General features: G+C 42.5%; 1 protein-coding gene across 1 annotated transcript in view; it reads right to left on the reverse strand.

Moving 5' to 3' along the window:
* The window catches only part of OPHN1 (oligophrenin 1), a 363,857-nt gene that overhangs the window by 221,899 nt on the left and 118,919 nt on the right, over positions 1 to 23,039 (reverse strand). Inside the window, exon 3 of the mRNA XM_051827157.2 lies at positions 22,871 to 22,966. Within this exon, the coding sequence (XP_051683117.2) occupies positions 22,871 to 22,966 (96 nt within the window). The remainder of the gene's footprint in view (positions 1 to 22,870; positions 22,967 to 23,039) is intronic.

Genomic DNA, 23,039 nt, shown 5'->3' on the forward strand with positions numbered 1-23,039 from the left:
GATGCAATATTTTTTAAAAAAATGTTTGCTTTACTTTTTATAATATGTATGCTTTATAAACTTTTTGACTTCCTGTATGAAAGACTTGAAGTATTTTGCACCAAAGTAAACTTATCTGATAACTCAGTTTTCCATTAATTTTTTTAAGGATTTGTTTATTTACTTGAAAGGCAGAGGAACAGACAGAGAGCAGGAGAGATAGAGAGTAGGGTCTTCTACCCGTTGATTCACTCCCCAAATGGCCACAATGACTGCAGCTGGGCCAATCCAAAACCAGGAGCCAGGAGCCTCCTCCAGACCTCCCACACGGATGCAGGGGCCCAAGGACTTGGGCCATCTTCTACTGCTTTCCCAGGCCATAGCAGAGAGCTGGATCAGAAGTGGAGCAGCTGGGACTTGAACCGGTGCACATATGGGATGCCCACATCCACAGATGGAGGCTTAGCCCACTATACCACAGCACTGGCCCCTTCTATCAACTTTTTAAAGTGCCAACTTATGTAGTATTTCGTTCTGATCAGTTTTGTTTCTGAAAGATTAATAGTAACATCTTCAATTTCACTCTTGATTTTAGTCATTTGAGTATTCTCATGGTGAGTCTAGCTAATGATTTTTCTATTTGTTTTAACTTTTTGAACAACAAATGTTTGCTTTCATTGATTACCTTATTATTACAAATTTTTTCTATTCTCTGTTTCATTAATTTCTTCTCTCATCTTTGTTATTTCTTCCTTCTGTTCACATTGGGTTCAGTTTGTTCTTCATTTTCCAATGACATCCATACGGATGCCCAGTATGAGTCCTAGCTCTTCCACTTCTGATCCAGCCCTCTGTGAACGTGCCTGGGAGAGCAGCAGAAGATGGCCCAAGTTCCCTGGTTCCCTGCTCCCATGTGGGAGACCCAGAAGAAGTGCCTGGCTCCTGGCAGTGTCCTGGCACAGCCCTGGCCATTGTGGCCATTTGGGGGCGGGGGTAAACGAGCAGATGGAAGTTCACTTGCTCTCTTTAACTCTACCATTCAAATAAATCTTTTTTTTTGAATGGCTTCATCATTGTCTTTTTTTAAAAAAGATTTATTTATTTATTTGAAAGAGTTACACAGAGAGAGCAGAGGCAGAGAGAGAGAGAGAGAGAGAGGTCTTCCATCCGCTGGTTCACTCCCCAATTGGCTGCAATGGCCGGAGCTGCACCGATCTGAAGCCAGGAGCCAGGAGCCAGGAGCCAGGAGCTTCCTCCGGGTCTCCTGCACGGGTGCAGGGCTCCAAAGACTTGGGCCATCTTTTACTGCTTTCCCAGGCCATAGCAGAGAGCTGGATTGGAAGTGGAGCAGCCGGGACTAGAACCGGCGCCCATATGGGATGCTGGCGTTTTAGGCCGGGGCTTTAACACGCTGCACCACAGTGCCGGCCCGTCATTGTCTTTCAACAGTTTGTGATGTACTTAGGTATTTCTTCAAGTTTATTGATTTTTTTAGATGTGGAAATTCATGTTTATTACCAAATTTAGCAAGTGATTGGTCATTATGTCTTCAAGTACCCTTTCTTACTCTTTTGAGAGTCACATTATGTATGTACTGTTACACTTGATAGTATCCCAATGATCTCTGAGGTTTTAATTTTATTAATTATTTTCTTTCTTTTTCTCAGATTGAATATCAATTCACTTATCTTTAAATTTCATTATCTTTTCTTCTGTACACATGTGATGTTGAGACCCTATAGTGACTTTTTCATTTCACTTATCATGCAGAATTTTTAGTTGGCTCGTTTTTTAAAAAAATTATTTCCATTTCTTAATTCATATTTTTTCTGAGATATTGTTCTCATTCTTTATGTTAGCTATGTAGACATGGTTTCTTTTGTTTATTTGAGTATATTGAGAATAGTGATTTGAACGTCTTTATCTAGGAAATGTAACACCTGGGATTCCTCAGGGACAGCTTATAATTGCTTTTTTGCCCTTATTCAGGGAATACTTTTTATTATTTTTTGGTATATTTCAATTTTTTTGCTGAAAGAAAAACATTTTAAAAACATAATGTGCTGATTTTGAAACTAAAAAATCCTCCTCCTTTCCCAGGAATTGTTTTCCTATCATTACTGTTTGTTTAGTGACTTTATGGAGTAATTCTGTAAAATCTGTAATGTATGTCATATGCTGCCACTTAAATCTCTGGTAAGTTAGCTTAAGGTAAGAAAATAATTGGACAGAGATTTGTTAAAATAGTTTGAACCAACAAATTCAAACTATTGAGCCTTTGTTGAAGGGTTTTGTGTGTGCTTGTATTTTGCGTTACGTCGTCAACACTTATCCAGGCAGTTTAAAACATTGCCTTACTCTTCACTTCCTGTTTGGCACAAAGCCTGAAGGTCAGCCACAAGTAAAATATGAAAGCTGTCTCAGGTCTGTCTTTGGACAGATACAAATCCCGGAATCTGTTCAAATAAGAACAAGCCCTGTGAGTTTTATTTCCCATCTTTCGGGGGAATTGCATACTCATTCTGCCTTCTCCAGTAGTTGATATATTGTTGGTTTTCACACGTTCATGGTTGTGCAGCTATTAGTTTTCAAACTTACTGTATAGCTGAAGAAATGGGAGTGAGAACAGAGCAAGTTAAAACATTTTCTCACTCAGCCATTTTTCTATACTAAGCATGCTTCATATTATTGCAATCTTTTTCTTAATTTCCAGAGTTCATAAAAAGTTCAGTTTTGGAGTTTTCCTAGTGTTTTTTCTGCTTTTATGGAAAGCCAGCTTTTTGGAGGTCATTTCTCCACTATTCCCACTGAAGTAACCTGAGCAAAGCCTTTTGATCCTCACTTTTTATTATCAAGAACTTCAGTAATTGTTAAATCAATTTAAAATTAAGTGATTGAATCAATATAAACCTCATTATTCAGTATTGAGCCTCTAAAGAGCCCCCTAAAATACATCTTATTTATCAATCAGAAGAATTCAAAAACCCTTTGAGGCATAAATCAGGCCAGAAATATTTAGCAAAATCAAGAGAGCTTCTTCTGGGCTGGCACCGTGGCCAGTAGGTTAATCCTCCCCTGTGGCACTGGCATCCCATATGGGCACCGGTTCTAGTCCCAGCTGCTCCTCTCTGGTCCAGCTCTCTGCTGTGGCCTGGGGAAGCAGTACAAGATGGTCCAAGTGCTTGGGCCCCTGCACCCACATGGGAGACCAGGAAAAAGCTCCTTGCTTCGGATCGGCGCAGCTCCAGCTGTTGCAGCCATTTGGGGAGTGAATCAATGGGAGGACTTTTCTCACTGCCTCTCCCTCTCACTGTCTGTGACTCTAACTCTAAAATAAATAAATAAAATCTTTAAAAATAGAGAGAGCTTCTTCATTTTGCTCCCTTACTACATAAAAGCTCAGACTTTTATAGCTCCTCTACCTTAGTCTCACTACTTTATTTTCATCATTAGGAAACTGAAGGCCAGAGTTTGGAACTGACCTGGATAAGGTCACACAGATACTGCATAGTCACAAGGGAACACCATCTCAATACTGTTTCTATAGCTTTAAGATAACATGTCACCTATGTCACATTCTTTCTCTCTCCATCCAATTGCTACCCAATTGGTGCTTTATACTCCCAAAGTTTTCATATTCATTCTTCTTTGCTCATGTCTACAGTGACTTGAGACATGTTTCAAGGACAAAGGCAGGGTTGGATAATAGCTATTCATGACTTAGAGTCATGAAGTCATATAAGGCCTTCTGCTTATATATTTTTTACCAAAGGTCATGGATGATACAGCACCTTCTGAGGCCTAACCACATGAGTGACACTCCACAGTTAACACAGCTTTAGTAAGGAGTATCCATTAGAGTACTCTGAGAGAGAATAGCTACTGAAAGAAAGAGAACAGAGTTCAGCTATTGCCCTCTCCTCAGACAAAAGGAAGAGTGACTAATACATTTGGCTAAGCAAATGATAAACATAGGCCTGTACAATGACCACCAAAACCAACACTGTCATCAACATCCCCTCTCTACCACCACCACCACAAAGCATATCTTAGAAAACTGATCGGGGCTGGCATTGTAGCATAGTGGGTAAAGCCAACGTCTGCAGTGCCAGCATCCCATATTGGCACCAGTTCACATCCCGGCTGCCCCACTTCCCATCCAGCCCTCTGCTAGGGCCTGGAAAAGCAGTAGAAGATGGTCCAACTCCTTGGGCCCCTGCACCTGCGTGGGAGACCCGGAGAAAGCTCCTGACTCCTGGCTTCGGATTGGCAGAGCTCCAGCCGTTGCGGCCAACTTAGGAGTGAACCATCGGATGGAAGACCTCTCTCTCCCCCTGCCTCTCCTCCTCTCTGTGTAATTCTTTCAAATAAATAAATAAATATTAAAAAAATAAAAACAAAACTAATGGGGGAGGGTAGTGTTGTTGCATAGCTGGTAAAACTGCCACCTGCAAGGCTAGCATCCCATATGGGCACTGGTTCGAGTCTTGGCAGCTCTACTTACGATCCAGCTCCCTGCTAATGTGCCTGGGAAAGCAACAGAAGATGGCCCAAGTCCTTGGGCCATTGCACAGCATGGGAGACCCTGAAGGATCTCCTGGCTCCTGGCTTTGGTGTGGCCTGGCCCTGGTCATTATAGCCATTGGGGGAATGAACAGTGGATGGAAGATTGCTCTGTCTCTTTCTCTCTCTCTTTCTCTCTGTAACTCTGGCCTTCATATAAATAAAAGTAAGCCTTTAAAATAAAAAAAAGAGAACTAATGGAAAAATTGTCCAATGAAGTCTAGCAGTGTCTTAACATTAAAAGAAAACACCAGGGACTGGCTTTGTGGCATAGCAAGTTAAACTGCCACCTGTGATGCCGGCATCCCATATGGCCACTGGTTTATGTCCTGGCTGCTTTACTTCTGCTCCAGCTCTCCGCTGTGCCCTGAGAAAGCAGTGGAAGATGGACCAAGTCCTTGGGCCCCTGCACCTGCGGGGAAACCTGGAAGAAGCTCCTGGCTCCTGGCTTCAGATCAGCACAGCTCCAGCCATTGTGGCCATCTGGGGAGTGAACCAGCAGATGGAAGCTCGCTCGCTCTCTCTCTCTCTCTCTGCCTCTCTGAAACTCTGCCTCTCATTTGAAAGCTTTACCTGCAGTGCCACAGCACCAGCCCCAAAATATTACTTCTTAAAAAAAATACTAGTGCGAGTTAACTATACCTAGAAAATTTCAAAGGAAAATAGCAAAAAGTTAATAAAAATGAAAAGAAGCAGTAAGCTAGATAGTTCTCAGGTCTTATATCATCCACCATTATAACTTTAATGATGGGAAAACTGAGGTTCAGCCAGATCAACTAAATTTCCTAACACCGTTTTACATTATCTTTCAAAAGCATTGTTAATTTCCATTGAAAGTTAGCAATATAGATCAGAGGGCTTAAAATTGTTTATACTCTCTTACCTAATGAGTTCACTTTTGGGAATACATGCCTAAAAATAATTCTTTTTTTAACTTTTATTTAATGAATATAAATTTCCAAAGTACAGCTTATGGATTACAATGGTCCCCCCCATAACTTCCCTCCCACCTGCAACCCTCCCCTTTCCCGCTCCCTCTCCCATTCCATTCACATCAAGATTCATTTTCAATTCTCTTTATATACAGAAGATCAGTTTAGCATACATTAAGTAAAGATTTCAACAGTTTGCACCCACATAGAAACACAAAGTGAAAAATACTATTTGAGTACTAGTTATAGCATTAAATCACAATGTACAGCACATTAAAGACAGAGATCCTACATGAGGAGTAAGTGCACAGTGACTCCTGTTGTTGACTTAACAAATTGGCACTCTTGTTTATGGCATCAGTAATCACCCTAGGCTCTTGTCAAGAGTTGCCAAGGCTATGGAAGCCTTTTGAGTTCACCGACTCTGATCATATAAAAATAATTCTTAATACAGGGGATAAATCTTTATGTCCAAAGGTAGGCATTCAATGGTATTAATGATAATAAATAATTGAAACGAAAATGTCCAATGAGCAAGGAATGATTAAGTACATCCACTTAACGGACAATTCTTATAGCTATTATAAAACAGCATTATACAAAATATTATGAAAATGGAAAAATGCCTATTACATCACATTATATTATAAAAGCAGAATACAGGCCAGCGCCACGGCTCACCAGGCCAATCCTCGGCCTGCGGCGCCGGCACCCCAGGTTCTAGCCCAAGTTGGGACACCAGATTCTGTCCCGGTTGCTCCTCTTCCAGTCCAGCTTTCTGCTGTGGCCCAGGAAGGCAGTGGAGGATGGCCCAAGTGCTTGGGCCCTGCACCCGCATGGGATACCAGGAGGAAGCGCCTGGCTCCTGGCTTCGGATCGCTGCAGCACGCCGGCCACAGCGCGCTGGCCATAGCGGCCATTTGGGGGGTGAACCAACAGAAGGAAGACCTTTCTCTCTGTCTCTCTCACTGTCTAACTCTGCCTGTCAAAAAATAAAAAATAAATAAATAAAGAAGCAGAATACAAAAATCTATATGGGAAAATTGTATATATGATTACAACTATGCCTAAAAATTATGATTAGAAAACAAAAAAGGTAGGAAAGAAATAAATCAAAATAATTGTGATACTTTGTGGAAAGTATAGAGTATATAAACTTTATAGAACTAAAATCCAACTGAACCTATTTATCAACTATATGCGCCTGTACAGATCTCTTAACTTGCCTTATCTTCAGTCTATCTCCTTCAAACTGCTGTTAGAATTACATAATATATGCAAAATAATTTTCACATAGTAGGTACTCAGCAAATACAGCTATTAATATTCTTTTTGGCTGGCGCCGCGGCTCAGTAGGCTAATCCTCCGCCTTGTGGCCCCGGCACACCGGGTTCTAGTCCTGGTCGGGGCGCCGGATTCTGTCCCGGTTGCCCCTCTTCCAGGCCAGCTCTCTGCTGTGGCCAGGGAGGGCAGTGGAGGATGGCCCAGGTGCTTGGGCCCTGCACCCCGTGGGAGACCAGGAGAAGCACCTGGCTCCTGCCATCGGATCAGCGCGGTGCGCCAGTCACGGCAGCCATTGGAGGGTGAACCAACGGCAAAGGAAGACCTTTCTCTCTGTCTCTCTCTCTCTCACTAGCCACTCTGCCTGTCAAAAAAAATATTCTTTTCTCACTTTTTACATATTTTTGTAATAGAGTAACTTTACACAACATGGAGATTTCCTTAAAAAAGAGTGTTATCATATGGTCCAGCAACCTTGGTACTGGATATACAAAGGCACTCCAAAGAGCTTGCAGAAAAATGTAATTACAAGATGAGTTTATTTTGTTGCAGAAATTTTTGAAATACATGCATGAGAGGTCTTCAAAAAGTTCATAGAAAATACACACTATGAAGAAACTATGCATGGATTTCTTTTTTTTTTAAGAGTCACTTGGTTACTTACTTACTTGAAAGGTAGAGCAACATAAAGGTAGACACAGACAGTGAGAGATCTTCCATCTGCTGGTTCACTCCCAAAATGGCCACAACGGCTAGGGCTGGGCCAGGCCAAAGCTAGGAGCCAGGAATTCCATCTGGGTCTCGCACATGGCTGGCAGAGGCCCAAATAATTGGGCCACCTTCTACCACCTTCCCAGTGGCATGAGCAAAGAGTTAGATTGGAAGCAGAGTAGCCAGAACTCAGAGTAGCATTCTGATATGGGATGCTGGCATGGCAGCTGGCAGCTGCTATGCCACAATGCTGGCCCCTATGCATGAATTTCAAAACGGTTTTGCACCAAAATAAAATTATCTTTTAATTCCATTTATTTATGAACTCTTTGAAGTCCCTTAATACATGTCTGAAGAAACAGATTAGCCAATTAGCCTAATCTGATTATTGAACACTATATACATATACAGAAATGGCACACTGTATCCCATAAAGAATATACTATTACTGTGTACCAATTAAAAATATTTAAAATTTTAAAAAGCAATAAAACACATTTACCTTATAAGGTAAAGGTAACATTCAAACCCACTTTTAATTTTTTTCAAAAGAAAATTTCCTAAGATCCTATAGCTAATAAATGGACAGGCCAGAGATGAAATACAGGTCCAGCCAAATCCATACCATGAGCCTAACTTCTACCACCACCCCATGAGGAAAAGGGAGCCAACATGTTAGTTCAAAGAGTTGTTACCATGGATATAAGGTGGAGGCAGGGACAAGACACAGAAGCAAGTTCAGAGTGAAAGGTTCCTAGCACCAGGGAGATCTTTAGGATGGAGAATGCCAGATCCCACCATCAGAACTCAGGAATGTCTTGGGGTTATTTTGTACCACTTGGCTGTCCCTGGCAGCACCTAACTAGTCATCTCCATATCAGTTAGATGGGAAGCATGGCAGAAGAGTATGAAAAACCCAAGAAATAGAGGGTGAGATTCACGCCTAGCAGTCATCTCACTTAGCATGAATATCATCTTCCTCAGTCAGATTTCCCCATGGGATCTCAGGGCCCAGGAGCTGGCATTTTCCTTAAAAGCTCTCAGAGTTATGAATCCTGACCACTGAGAGTGTTGAACTGAGCCCTGGGCTCTAATGACTGTTATGAAACCCCTCATCCTGTATTCTGAGAAAAATGGCTAAACTACAAAGAACCATTTTACCCTCATATAAAATACACCTCTCTAGGGGCTGGTGCTGTGGCACAGTGGGATGGGCCTCAGTCTGCAATGCTGCCATCCCATATGGGTGCCGGTTCAAGTCCCGGCTGCTACACTTATGATCTAGCTCCCTCCTAATGGCCTGGGAAAGCAGTGGAAGATGGAGCAAGTCCTTGGGCCCCTACACCTGTGTGAGAGACCTGGAAGAAGCTCCTGGCTCCTGGCTTCAGATTGGCCTAGCTCCAACAGTGGTGGCTATTTGGGGAGTGAACCAATGGATGGAAGACCTCTCTCTCTCTCTCTCTCTGTCTTTCCCTCTTTCTGTAACCCCGCCTTTCAAAGAAATAAATAAAATCTTTAAATAAATACACACCTCTATCCTTACTCATGACTCCCTTAAGACTTGCAGATGTTTGGGGTATAACAGGGAGATAGGCACTTTGCACACTGGTTAAGATACCACTTGGGACACCTGCATCCCAAATCCGAGCACCTGGTTTTCAGTCCTAGATCTGCACCTGATTTCAAACTTCCTGCTAAGGTGTATCCTGGGAGGCAACAAGTAATGGCTCAAGTACTTTGGAACCTACCACCTACATGGAAGACCCAAACTGAGTTCCTATCTCTTAGTTTCTACATGGCCCAGCCCTGACTGTTATGGGCATATAGGGAATGAATAGCAGTAGAAGATTTCTCTCTCTCTCTCTGTCTCTCTCTCTTTGTGTGTGTGTTTCACCTCCCCTCCCTCCATCCATCCTTCCCTCCCTCACTTCTTCTTTCTCTCTCCTCCCTCCCCTTCTCTCCACCCTCCCTGCTTTTCAAATAAATAAAAAACAAGTATTTTTAAAAAGATTTGCACATGATTCTTTCATCTTCCTCTATAACATCACAAGTTTCCTTCCTTTTCTTTGAAATACTCCTCATTAGGGAAAATTCTCTCCATGGCAATAACCTAAATACAAGTCACTTCCTTAATTGTCCAGTGCATAGATTTGGTGCTTGTGGTTTTATAACCTGAGTTGCGTAGAAATCATTGTCAAATCAGAAGAGATGTTTAGCATTCCCTAGATTAAATGGATAAAATGTTATTAAGAAACATATTTCAGAAACTGTATGCTGTACGGGGACTTCTTCGAGAATCATCAATGCCCTCACTGTTCATTATATGTTTCTAGTTATCAGAGTCCTGGGGCTACTTCACTTGATAACAGGCAATGGTGGCATAGTGTTATCAGTTTTAATTTCAGCTATTTTTTCAATGTTAACTTGATGTAACTTTTACTTTTTTAATTTGAAATTAGCATTTTCAAATCAATGGCTTCATTTGGGAATGAAGGGAGCAGGGAGCTGGATCAGAAGTGGAGCAGCTGGGAATCAAACTGGCACCCATATGGGATGACAGAAATCTTCCATCTGCTTGTTCACCCTCCAATTGGCTGCAATGATCAGTCTGAACCCAGGAACTGGGAGCTTCTCCCAAGTCTCCAATGTGAGTACAGGGACCTAAGCACTTGAGCCATCTTCCCCTGATTTCCCAGGCATATTAGTAGGGAGCTAGATTGGAAGTTGAGCAGCTGGGACCTGAACCAGTGCCCATATGGGATGCTGGTGTCACAGGTCATGGAGGTCTTAACTGCTACACCACAATGCCAGCCCTTGCCAGACCCTTCTGATAGCATCATGTAAAGAACTTTGAGACAACATCATTGAACTGAGTAAAGATATCAAGAACTATACTAGAGAGTCAGTTGTGTTCATAAAACTACTAACTCATGAACAAGCAGAACAAGAATGAATCATTTAACACTGAATGAACTAATGAAGAATGATTCTTGGTTTTATTTGGAATATTATTGATATATTGATGTTTTATTTTTGGATATATTCTAATAAAGTCATTTCTCTTTTCTATAAGCTATCTATAACTCATAACTCTTTAATAGATTATGCTTTTCTAAACTAAAATTCAACATTCAAAAATATCCTGTCTCTTTCAAATCCCCTCTGTGGTTTACAAACTCTTACTAAATACTCTTATTCTCTTGACAACATAATTATTTGCATAGGCTAAATATATTCTCTTTGTTACCCAGAACCAAGGCCTTGCCTAGGATGATATATCAGAAAATGATGTTCATCAAATCAGATGTGGCCAAACAGTTTCAAGGAGTTAAGGTGGACTTCATGGCCCAATTCATATAAAGCCCTCTTAGAAAAACTGGCCTGGTAGCCGACTTTCAGGTTTCCTAGTCGTCAAGTGAGTAGAAAAAGTATATCTTCCTGGAAGATCCAGAAATCTCAGGAAATTTTAGGGACCTCAAGAAGAGTGAAATTTACCAATGTTTACAGGTACTGCAGGAAAAAACCCATGGGGGGGTTCTTGGCTTGACTCTCTAGCCTCAAGAGAGTGTGAAAGTTCCACCTGGGATTCCTCATAAAAATCTCCAGCAAATCATACCTAGGAAGACTTAGATGTAAGTAATCTACCACTCTTGCTGCAACTGCACAAGTAACCAGTCCAAACGAAATGAGAATGTTTTCTTTGAGATTAACTTACCCAAAGGAGAGAAGTTTTGTATTTCACTGAGCTATTCTTCATCTCTTACTAATTGTGGGTATCTGAGGAACATGCAAATTTTGTCTTGCCTAGTTGGGATTTAATTGACTTCCTACCATTACCTGTCAAAAAAATCAGCTGGGTACCTATCTATAAACTTGACTAGATCCCTTTACTTTGCCCAAATTATATATACCTACTAAATTTTCAATTGTTCCCATTTCCTGGCACTATTCCTTCAAACTAACAGTTCAACGTTTCCCCTTCCTTCCTGATCTGGAGTCACGGAGACTTAAGACATGACTGCCCCAATCTCTGCAAGGACTCCAGAGTGCCTTGAATTGGCACACTGCCTCAAGATCTGAAAAAGCTCTGTGAACTTAGGTCATTAATTTGATAATAAACCTCCAAGGGCTTGCCACCACAGCAGATCACGTATTGAGCTCGAAGAGTATGGAAAATGTCACCAATAATACTGGCATCTCTCAGTTTAAGAGTCTCAAAACACTTCATGGGTGATGATGCATAATCCAAAGATTTTCCCCCACTGATCTCACGAAAATCACTGGACCTTCAGAATTTATCTTCTGGCTCTTTAATACAAACTTTGATATTAATACTTCTCCTTTTCATTTTAGCCATCCCTCTTTAAAGGATACTCCAGGACCCTAAAACAACAGAGCTGAACCACCATGTTTCAGGAGATAGTTCACCTCTACTTTGTTCAACATCTTGCAAGGCTAGGGTGTTGGCCACTGCTACTCTGTGAACTTTGCTGACCGAGGATGACAAGGAGGAAATAGACAATGGAACATGGGCCAGAAAAAAAATGCTGTAAACAAATCTGAAAGTAAGGTTAAAAAGAAGAAGTAGTCTAAAGGCATAGTTTGGAACACTTTCCTATCCTAGTTAAATTTGACAAAGCTAATTATGGCAAACTCTGTTAAGAAGTTTCCAACCATAAGTATATAACCCAATTGTGGTCTCTGAGAGATTGAAGATTCACAGTTCCTTAGCCAAGGAGCTCCTGAAAGGAGGATACATCACAGTGGTTTCAAAGCACAGAGCTCAATAATTTACATCAGAAATACCAAGAATGGAGATGCCTAAGCTCCTGGTAAAGGTGCATGAACAGGTCGATCAAACAGTGCATTTGGAAAAATAAAACTTTATTAAATGAAAAAGGTTGGTCAACAAAGAGCAATATCAAAAAAGTCCCCAGGGAGCTATTTTTTTAAGACCCTGCTTCACCTGAAGAGGTTTAGGATCTGCAGGGAATTGTTCAGTGTTGAATACTATGTTGAACAAGAGTCGAGGAGGGGTGTTGGAGAGAATAACAATGCTGAATGTTACCTGGCCCCAAGTTCCCAGAAAACAAGATGGAAGATCTTGGGTTTTTTTTTCTTTTGTCTGAATTTCTTTATTTTAAAGGTAGAGAGACAAAGAGAGACTGCCCATCCTCTGGGTCATTCTGAGAGGAATTCCACATTGAGAATGTGTCTGGGTTCTCCTTGCTAATCTGTCCCCATCTGTGTATTGCTCTCCATAAGTTTCAGGCTGTAACCCAAACTTCCATGAGGTATTTCAGATCCTTAACTACGCATACCAGAGATCATAAGCTCACTGGCTATATTTGGTCAACACATTGTTTTTTAGTGTGTGTGTGTGTGTGTGTGTTTGGTCTGCACACTGTTTTAAATTTGCCTTAATTGCTAACACTTTAAAAGTCATACTATACATAAAATATCTGGATATTTCTTTCTGGTATAATATCAGATACTCCATCAAAATTGTTTCTACATTTTCAGAGGGTACCAATTACTAGAGTCCATTTGAGGATGACTACGCCTTTTCATCTTTGCTACAAAACTCAGCCTCATTACTAAGTCATTGAAACAGCACATCAATTCTCTATATAGCCTACTTTCCTTATTTTCATCACCTGCTGAGACTCTAATTTGGCCCTTCAATGCCTTTGGGCCCTATGTCTGAATCCTCTCCATCCTTTCCAGTCACATTGTTACTTCCAGGTTCAAGGAAGATAATCTTACTTCCCTCACATATGCCTTTGTATATTTATCTAGCTGTATATTCCTGAATTGCATCCATTATTCAGAAACTCAGCTCAGATCAGGACCAGGACAGGGTCTAAGGCAACAGAGGCACCCAGGCTACAGATTGAAGGAGGCATAATCACTCTCAAATGCCAACCTGCACTTGCACAAACCTGAGATTAAATACATACTTAAATCTGAGCCCCAGCTGCCTGGTTTGTGTCACCCTCACCCTGGAACTGACCCACATCCCTTCTCCCCAACACCCTCGATCCCTGTAAGACACACACACACACACACACACACACTCCAATCTGGATTAGGGGCTACCACGCCCTTGCCTGTACCACAGTACTTAGCAAACTGTGTTACAATTCTGTTTACTCGTCTGCCTCCTTCAATAGACTCCGAGAACTCTGAGGTCAGGGAGATGTGTTCTCTATCTCAAAATCCTTGGTCTATGGCACTTCGTAGACATACACTCTCTTCCGATTTACTAATGAACAAGCTTATATCAGGGATCCTCAAAAGACAGCAAGCAGATTCTCTTAAGCCTACTGGGAAACGGTCTTCTTTGTAGCTCCTAGTACTATGATAAATACAAAGTTGCTGTGGTTTGAATGTGGTTTGTTCACTAAGGTTCCTATCTTGGGGGCCTGGTCCCCAGTGTGGCAATGTTATGAGTGGTAGAACCTTGAAGAGGTGGGGCCTAGTGGGAGTTGGTTAGGTAACTGAGGGGCATGCCCTTGTGAGGAATTAACAAAGTTCGTATGGGACCCTAGTCTCTGGCATCCTGCCTCACCATTCAATTTCTCCTTCTTGCTCCCAGTATCATGATGCCATCCAGCATGAGGTCTTTACCAGAGCCAAAACCATGCTGTTTAAACTATCAGACTCCAAGACTGTGAGCTAGATAAACCTCTTCCTTTAATCAATTACATCTGGGGCCAGCACTCTGGCTCACTTGGTTAATCCTCCACCTGGGGCGCCGGCATCCCATGTGGGCGCCGGGTTCGAGTCCCGGCTGCTCCTCTACCAGTCCAGCTCTCTGCTGTGGCCCGGGAGGGCAGTGGAGGATGGCCTGAGTGCTTGGGCCCTGCCCCTGCATGGGAGATCAGGAAGAAGTACCTGGCTCCTGGCTTCGGATGGGTGCAGCTCCAGCCGTAGCGGCCATTTGAGTGGTGAACCAGTTTAAGGAAGACCTTTCTCTCTCTCTCTCACTGTCATAACTCTACCTATCAAAAAAGAAATCAATTTTATCTCCAGGTATTGAAGTATACTAATGGAAAACAGATGAAAATGGAAGTCATTTGCCCATAGCTACCTGAACAGAAACTCAGTGACAGGATTTATTGCAGGTGCTCAATAAAAATTATTGCATGAATCAATTAGTCTTTAGGACACAGGTTCACATTGTAAATCTGGTACTACATAGCTGTGTGAGAACTCCAATAACCACTTCCTCACTTCTGGGCCCCATTTTCTTCATTAATTGAATTTGGGAGAGGGTATGAACTACCAGGGTATTGGGCATTGCCTAAAATCTCCATTACAATATGGCGCCTGGTGGATGTTTGAGGGGCATTTCTGTGGCTGCAGCAATCAGACCACTGGCAGGGATAGGTCCGCTTTAGTTCCGGACACGTGGACACTTAAGGTGCCCCTGTGCGTGGTCCACCCGTGCCTGCATGACCTTTTCACTGATTGGCTCCCCTACTGCGCATGTCCTTCCTAAGCTTTGTACGCCTGTAGGCTTCCTCAATAAAGCAGTTCCTGCTTCGACAGAACTCACGGGTGCTTGTGGTGTGTTCATCACTGGGCGACCTGACCTCTCCCGTTCGCCTTGTTGGGGAGTGCTTGCACTGCCCCTGCTGGTCAGGGGCTAGCATTGGGCTTGAAACCCCAACAAGTGGCAACCAATGTGGGGCACGATGAGCTCGAACAAGCCCTAAAGAAGGACTGACTCCAGCCTAAGTAAAAGTACTGGCAGACATGGCTAATCGAGGCTCTCTCGATGTAAGGTATCCCCGAAAGGATGGGGCAATCTCATGCTGAGTTTGAGGACCCAGTGCCTAAGGCGCTGAGATACATACTAAAGACTCAAGGCTTAAAGCCACACAAACCTTACACACCTAAGCCCATTGATAGAAAACAGATGGGCTGGGTGGCCTTTAATGAGGAACAGTCAGGAGACTCATAAATCCCCAGAGGCAGCTGAAACTCAGGTAGAGCCCTCAGGCGTGGCAATAACCCCTAAAGGCCCAGCGCTAACTCAACCCACCATGCCTCCAATTACAGAGGGGACACCCGACCTAATGGTGCCCACGTGGCCACCCCTTTATGGATATTCCCCTCCCTTGGATCGCCCGCCGCCATCTTGTAAAACAGCGCACCTACCCAACCCTATGGCCAGTCTAGCTAGGCCCTGGCATGCGCAGTCTTCCCTGTAAATGGGGGACCACGGCCTTTCTCTGCATTCTCTTCCAGTCAATGCGGCCTGTGGGCCAGATATCTCTAGGGAGAGCACTCCCTAGGGCTGCTTTTTTTCTCCCCATTTCCAATTCAATACCTCTCCTCACTAGGAGGGGGGGCATGCCTTTGGCTACTGCTGGCCTTACCTAAGGGAGCAAAAATCTTAATCCATTAACCCTTTCCAACCTGATGGGTCTTTCCCTTTGCAGTTAATGGAAACCTCAGCAATGGGCTCATATACTGATGATCAGCTCTTTTCTGTGCTGCTGTAGCTAACTAATTTGATGAGAGTTTGCACGTGTCTTGAAGGTTTCGTGTTTTTCTATTACTAGTACTGAGTGAGTCTTGATTTAAAAAACTACAATGCAAAGTTTACGTTATTTGCCTGTTTTTAATGTTTAAGTGATTACCTTAAATCTAATCAGATCTAGCCCACAGCATCGGTTAAAATGCTCAGGTTAAACATTGGTTACTCTGCCATTTCTAGAGTTAGGTCCTGTAAGCTCTTTTTTGACTCTATTAAATAGTTCTGAGTTATGTGATAATTTCGTGTGCTAACTCATGTTCAAGGTTTTTTTATTTTTGGTTTATTCGACAATAAAAAGACATAAAATTCATGTTCTGCCATGGTAATCTATTGTGTACTTTACTGTCTATGGTAAGTTTAAATTAATAAAAAACATTAAGTCTTAAAAAGCTATGTTAAATATCATTATAATTAAATCTGGTCTAAAAGTGTCAAATTGCCCTGACTAAATAAATGGCTTTCATTTCAGGATGTTAAAAAATTCTATTTTAACCAAATACTCTTAAGTTCTCTCGGCACCTTTAACATACTTTCTAAAAATCAAAGTTCTAAATTCTCTAAACTTTTGGTATCTCCAGAGAGCCCCTGGAGATGTCAGAAGATATATATATCTCATCTTACAGAAATAATAACCAATCAGGATGTTTAAATTAAAAGTGCTGCCGGCCAGTGCCGCAGCTCACTAGGCTAAGCCTCTGCCTTGCGGCGCCGGCACACCGGGTTCTAGTCCTGGTCAGGGCACCGGATTCTGTCCCGGTTACCCCTCTTCCAGGCCAGCTCTCTGCTGTGGCCAGGGAGTGCAGTGGAGGATGGCCCAAGTCCTTGGGCCCTGCACCCCATGGGAGACCAGGAGAAGCACCTGGCTCCTGCCATCGGATCAGCGTGGTGCGCCGGCCGCAGCGGCCATTGGAGGGTGAACCAACGGCAAAGGAAGATCTTTCTCTCTGTCTCTCTCTCTCACTGTCCATTCTGCCTGTCAAAAAAAAAGTGCTGCCAAGATATAAAATGATTCAACACTCTACTAAAATTCCTCACAACCTACAAGGACATACAATCATCAGAAAACAAAATAAAATTTTAAAAGACCAACTTATAAAACAAAAAGGGGGAATCAAACCCCCACAAGACCAGCTACAAATGGCCATGCTCATTTTAAATTTTCCAAAACATGAGCCCTTGTCAGCCTTTCACAAACATTGGTCCCTCCAAGCACCCTACCTTTTGGTTAGGGTAAAATGGAAGGACCCACTAACGGGATGCTGGCGAGGACCAGACCCACTGATAGGCGCTGGTAGAGGATTTGGATGTGTCTACCCTCAGGGGAATTCCAATCCCCTATGGGTACCTGTGAGAAACCTTAAATACCCCCCCTCTGCCAAAGAAGGTCACCCAGGAGGACCCCCTCCTGAGGAGTGATTTTTCTTTTCTCTTACAGGGATAAAAAGACCATATTGGACTCTCTGCCTCATTGTGACTGGATCAACATGGTACTGCAAGGTGTCCGGCGCGTAACACATCTTCCCAGGCAGACGAATCAATTAATTCACAGGCTTGTATTGGGGTTCCGCTCCCGGGCGAGGTTCCCCGGTCCCAACAGAGCGGGGTGGGGGGGGGGAGTCGCGCATCAGAGATTGGGAGAGCTCCTTTTATAGATTCAGGGCATGGGGGTTACAGGGTGAGGTGGGTCTGATCCTCATTGGTTGACCTTTAGGCACCCGCAGGGACCTTGACAAGGACTTTTCTTCCCCGCTAGTACAGGTAGGGACTTCTCCATTCCCGGAAGTATAGGCCTTCCTTCCATGTGGATCCCAAAGCTACCAGGTACAGCAGGAGTGCTGCTTTTATGCTAATCACTCCGGCATCCTCCAGGACAAGATCAAGACCCCTCCAAGAAGACCTTGAAGCTCTAGTTACCTGTGGTCGGGCCTTGAGGGATAGCTTCTTTATCTCCTCCCCCTTGTGGGCCCCTTGGTCTCCATTGTCCTTGCAAATTTGTCTAAGAACGCATCGCTGAGGTCCAGTTAATGGTGGTCCGACAACAATATGCCACTCTTCAGGAACCTGGTTATGCCGCTCTTTAAGCGCCAGATTGGGAACCCTATACATCCACCCACAGCCACTGCCAAGATGTAGAGGTGTAATACATCATACCCTGAGTTGCTGAGGTGGTAGCCAATGATGGGTAAGATCCCCTGGGGCAGCCCCTAACAGCTGGAGTAGTAGTCAAAGTCCCCAGAGGGGGACAACCTAAGACAGACATGCTCCTTAAAGGGCTAATTCCAGTCAGAGGGGACAACCTAAGACAGGCACACTCTCTGCTCAGTTCCTCTTTCTCTCTTTAATATAAAACAAAAAGGGGGAAATGTTGGGCATTGCCTAAAATCTCCATTACAATACGGTGCCTGGTGGATGTTCCAGGGGCATGCCTGTGGCTGCCTAGGCAGGGATAGGTCCCCTTTAGTTTGGACACGAGGACAGTGCATGATCCCTATACTTAAGGTGCCCTGTGCGTGGTCCACCTGTGCCTGCATGACCTTTTTACTGATTGGCTCTCCTACTGCGCATGTCCTTCCTTCCTAAGCTTTATAAGCCTGTAGGCTTCCTCAATAAAGTAGTTCCTGCTTTGAAAGAACTCACTGGTGCTTGTGGTGTGTTCATGACCCAGCGACCTTACCTCTCCCCTTGGTGGAGTGCTTGCGCTGCCCCTGCTGGTCAGGGGCTAGCATTGGGCTTGAGACCCTGACACCGGGGTGTGTGTGTATTCTCTCATCTCTCTCTCATGTATGTAAAGTGCTCAGAACAGTTATTATTTAGTAAGCACTCTAAAATTATCAGTTTCTCTTTTTAAATTTGCAAATTCCAATCTTCAAGCAAATTCTTACATGGATACTCAATACAAACAGCTGCTTCATTTGAGCTTTGGTGGATGGAAGACATTAAGGATGCAAGCAGTACAGTTTGAAAAAGCATAAAATATATCCTAGGGATCCAATATGCTCATTGATGACCATGTAAAAATTGGGGACCTTGGGTGCTGTGGTGTAATGAGCTAAGCTTCCACCTGTGGTGCCAGCATCCCACATGGGTGCCTGTTCAATTCCCAGATGCTCCTCTTCTGATCCAGCTCTCTATTGTGGCCTGGGAAAGCAGTGGAAGATGGCCCAGGTGCTTGGGCCCCTGGACCCACGTGGGAGACATGGAAGAAGCTCCCGGCTACTGGCTTCAGATTGGCTCAGCTCCGGCTGTTGCGGCCATTTGGGGAGTGAACCAGCGGATGGAAGAACTTTCTCTCTGCCCTCCTACTTTCTGTAACTCTACCTCTCAATAAATACATAAAAATATTCTTAAAAAGGCTGGGGACCTACACTTTCTTGGAGATTCAGGTTCTTAGACCTGGTTCTTTTGGTGTAAGATAGGTTCTGAAACTCTGAATCAACAAGATCCCAAGGTGATTCTGGTATAAAATTGTATTAGAAAAAACTGAAATAGACATTCTCTAACGTACCTGCCAACACTAACATTTTATGATTCTCCATTTTCCTTTTGTAGTTAATTAGAAAATTGTGGTTTCAAGTCAACAATTGCTTCCACAAATGAGCTTCTACCACCTTCCTAGTACAATCAATAACAACTGCGAATTACTGAGCACCAACTATAGGCCAGACCTTAAGCTAAATTGTTTACATATAGTTTCTGACATATATGTTGTCTTATCTACTCTTCACAACCTTTTCCTATAGATCATACTCTCCATTTTACAGATAAGGAAAACAGAGGCTCAGCAAGCTCAAGGAACATTGCCAAGATCCCATAGATAAAAGATGAAACTCAAATCTGAAGTAGACACATGACTCCCTAAAACAACTGGGATTCTCTTTGGTTACTGAGCCTTAAACATACAGAAAAGGCTAGTGAATTTCAATTGAAAGCACAGCTGTCTTGATATATAGCAGTGACAAATTTCATGGTCAAAGCAGTGATTTATCCCCTCTTACTTGTCCCCAATGTACATGGTGTTCAGCATCCACCCTGAAATGATCATCCAGGAAAGGTATTCTTCAGAGAAGTCTCAAGCTTTCCTCATGCACTCTGGGAATCACTGTCAACTCTGCTAAATAACTGGTACCAACAACAGGGTTAATGCTATTGGGTCACCTCTTGGAGTCCTCATGAAAAACTTGCTGGGGAAAGGCCCCCTGCACACGTAATGGGAAATCTGAAAGCACAATCAAAAATTTCATCCTAAACTGTACTTTCACCAGTTTTTCTAATGAAAGAGACAATGTACTGAGTGGGGCCAATAGAGTTGGCAATTGGCAGGCACCACATACTCTGCTATCTTAGCTTCCAAAGCAACTGTTCTTTCCCAACAATAGACTCCCAGAAGAGCCCCCACAATGGATTTCTTCACAAAGCCTCCAAAGAACTTCAGCCTCAGCTGTTGGGAGCACTGGCTCTTCTTCTCACTACCACAAGTCCCAGCTTTCAAAATGACAGATTCAACCAGGACAATGACCATGCAGGCCAATGAAATCTCAAAGTCTCTCTTCAGCCAGTCCCCTTTAATAAGAGTTCATTTAGTCAGTGCCCCTAAGAGCAATAGTCAGATGATAACTAGGAGTCTCAGAGGTTGGCAGGCAAATGGTAACAGAGTTAAAGAGTTATTGTAAATCATACACTAAGAAGCAAAGACATCACAACCAGAAGCCCTCGTGAAGGCCACAGACACCCAAGGCACCTGGCAGCAACAGCGAGTCATTTGTATGCTTCTTTATAAGTTACTATGTACAAGCTCACACATCGTTTTTCCTGCATTGCACTTGTTCACATTTCTGTTGAACTTCACAGAGCTGAGGGAGTTGAAACACAAAGTTCAACATAAAGCATGACAGGAGAAAGTCTCTCAGCTTTGTTGGCTGTCTTTGGGGCCAATGGGCACCTGTTCAGAGTCAGACCTTTCTAGCAAAAAAAAAAAAAAGGAGGCATTCCATGTACCATGTATCCCCCAATCTCCAAAGTCACCAAATAAGAGTCAAGTAACAGTTATTTTAAGATAGAAATACAAAGAAATTAAATCTTACAGTGACAGTAATGTTGAACTAGATAACATTTGTTTAACCACTACGTACACGTGGCCTGGATGACTTCATCACCATTTTACACATGCCAAAAATTACCATTCAGAGAGGTAAAGTTGCTCGCCAAGGTTACACAGCTAATAAGTTATTTATGTTCAATTTGGGCTGTCTAACTCCACAACCCATGATATTAACTTTTAAATGAGTCATACCCTTGGGTCAAGACAGATTTGCAGACACAGAATGAACTAGAAAATATTTACCTCACTAGCTATGCAGAGTCATTTAACCAAGTCACTTACCAATCTGAATCACATATATAAAAATAGTAATTTCAGTACTACGTAAAATATTAAAAATTGGAAACATGCTAAATGTCCAATGATTTGTTAAAATATTCTATTTCCTATAACAGTGAAACTCAAAAAAATCTACTATCCATTCATTCAGAAAACATGTATTGAGCATCTACATTATGGCAGGTATCCCTTTGTGCTGGGCAAACAGCAATGAACAGAATAATGTCCTTGCCCCACATGAGACGCACACAAAATTTTAAATGACATAGGAAAATTCTTATGACAAAAATGCTAGGCTGAAAAGATAAAAATAATGTATTAAGTATCAACTAAATTGCATACAAAGAAAAGATACATTTACAAGAAAAGACTTAAGAGATCATATAGCAGTATGGCCAATACATTGCTTCTATACAGGAATATCTTATCATTATAAGCAATTTTATACTTGTATATATCATTCAAATTTATTACAACAGGCATTCTTTAACATCAACATATTTTTAGGTTTTCATTCTGGAGATTATAAATTTAACATCGAGTTGTTTTTCCAGTAATATTACATCATTCATAACAGTTCTGTGGCTCATTTTCCTCATCTAGCAAATGCTTTCCACTAATCCTTTAAATCAAGGGTCAATAAAGTTTTTGTTAAGTGGCAAGAAGGTAAATATATTAGACTTTTACAGGTCACCCAGTCTCTGTCACTACTACCCAATGCTGCTGTTGTATTGCAAAAACACCCATGGATAATATTAAGAATGGGTGTGCCTGTATTCCAATAAAATTTCACTTGCAAAAACAGCTTAAGAGTTGGATTTGGCTCAAGGGCCATAGTTAGTTGACCCTTGGTTTAATTTTATAACAACTAATATAACCACAAAGTTCTTTTAGCTTCCACCATTCAATCTCCTCTTTAACATCTTTGAGAGAGATATAGTAACTCCATTCTACAAGAAAAACAAGACTGAGAGTCTAGGAGGGGAAACAGCTAGGCCAAGATCACACAGCTAATACAGCAATTTGTTAAACTCAGTTACCAAAAGAGATGCCAAAACTCTTGCTGCCTGAAAAGTTATACATACATAATTGTAAACATTCTAGGAGGATATGTCCCTTAAAGGAATCTGATTTGGAATCACTTTGGAAAATAAGCAGAAAAAAATCGGCCTAGTTAATCCTCTATGAAAATAGCTATTTTCATGTATTAAATACTTTAAGGCAAAGTTCCCATGCAGACTGAGTCACAGGCCCCAGTGGAGGTTTAACAGATATCTTTGGATTGCTGTTGCAGGAGGGAGAAATGGGACTGGCAGGCAATGTTTCCTTATCCATCCTTCCTTAGCAGCTTCCCAGGGGCTTGGCACTGGGCCACAGGCAATGAAGATGTCCAGGTGCTCTGTGCCCTCAGACCAAGGAGGCTGCACGGTCTCAGACCTCCCTGGAGAGGCACATGGTCACATGGAGCTGAAGACTTACCAATGTTAATCTCATCATCAGTCAGAGTGTCTCCGATGAAATCAAACTGAAATGATTGCAGTGTCTGGGAAAATTTCTGAACAGCAGAGGAGTAATCTGCAAAGGAGGGCAAACAGGAGAAATGGTCAACATTAACGTCCTTTGACCGATTTTCTCATAAAACAAGGGA

The sequence above is a fragment of the Oryctolagus cuniculus genome, chromosome X, assembly GCF_964237555.1.
Source record: "Oryctolagus cuniculus chromosome X, mOryCun1.1, whole genome shotgun sequence".
In the NCBI taxonomy this organism is placed as follows: domain Eukaryota; kingdom Metazoa; phylum Chordata; class Mammalia; order Lagomorpha; family Leporidae; genus Oryctolagus; species Oryctolagus cuniculus.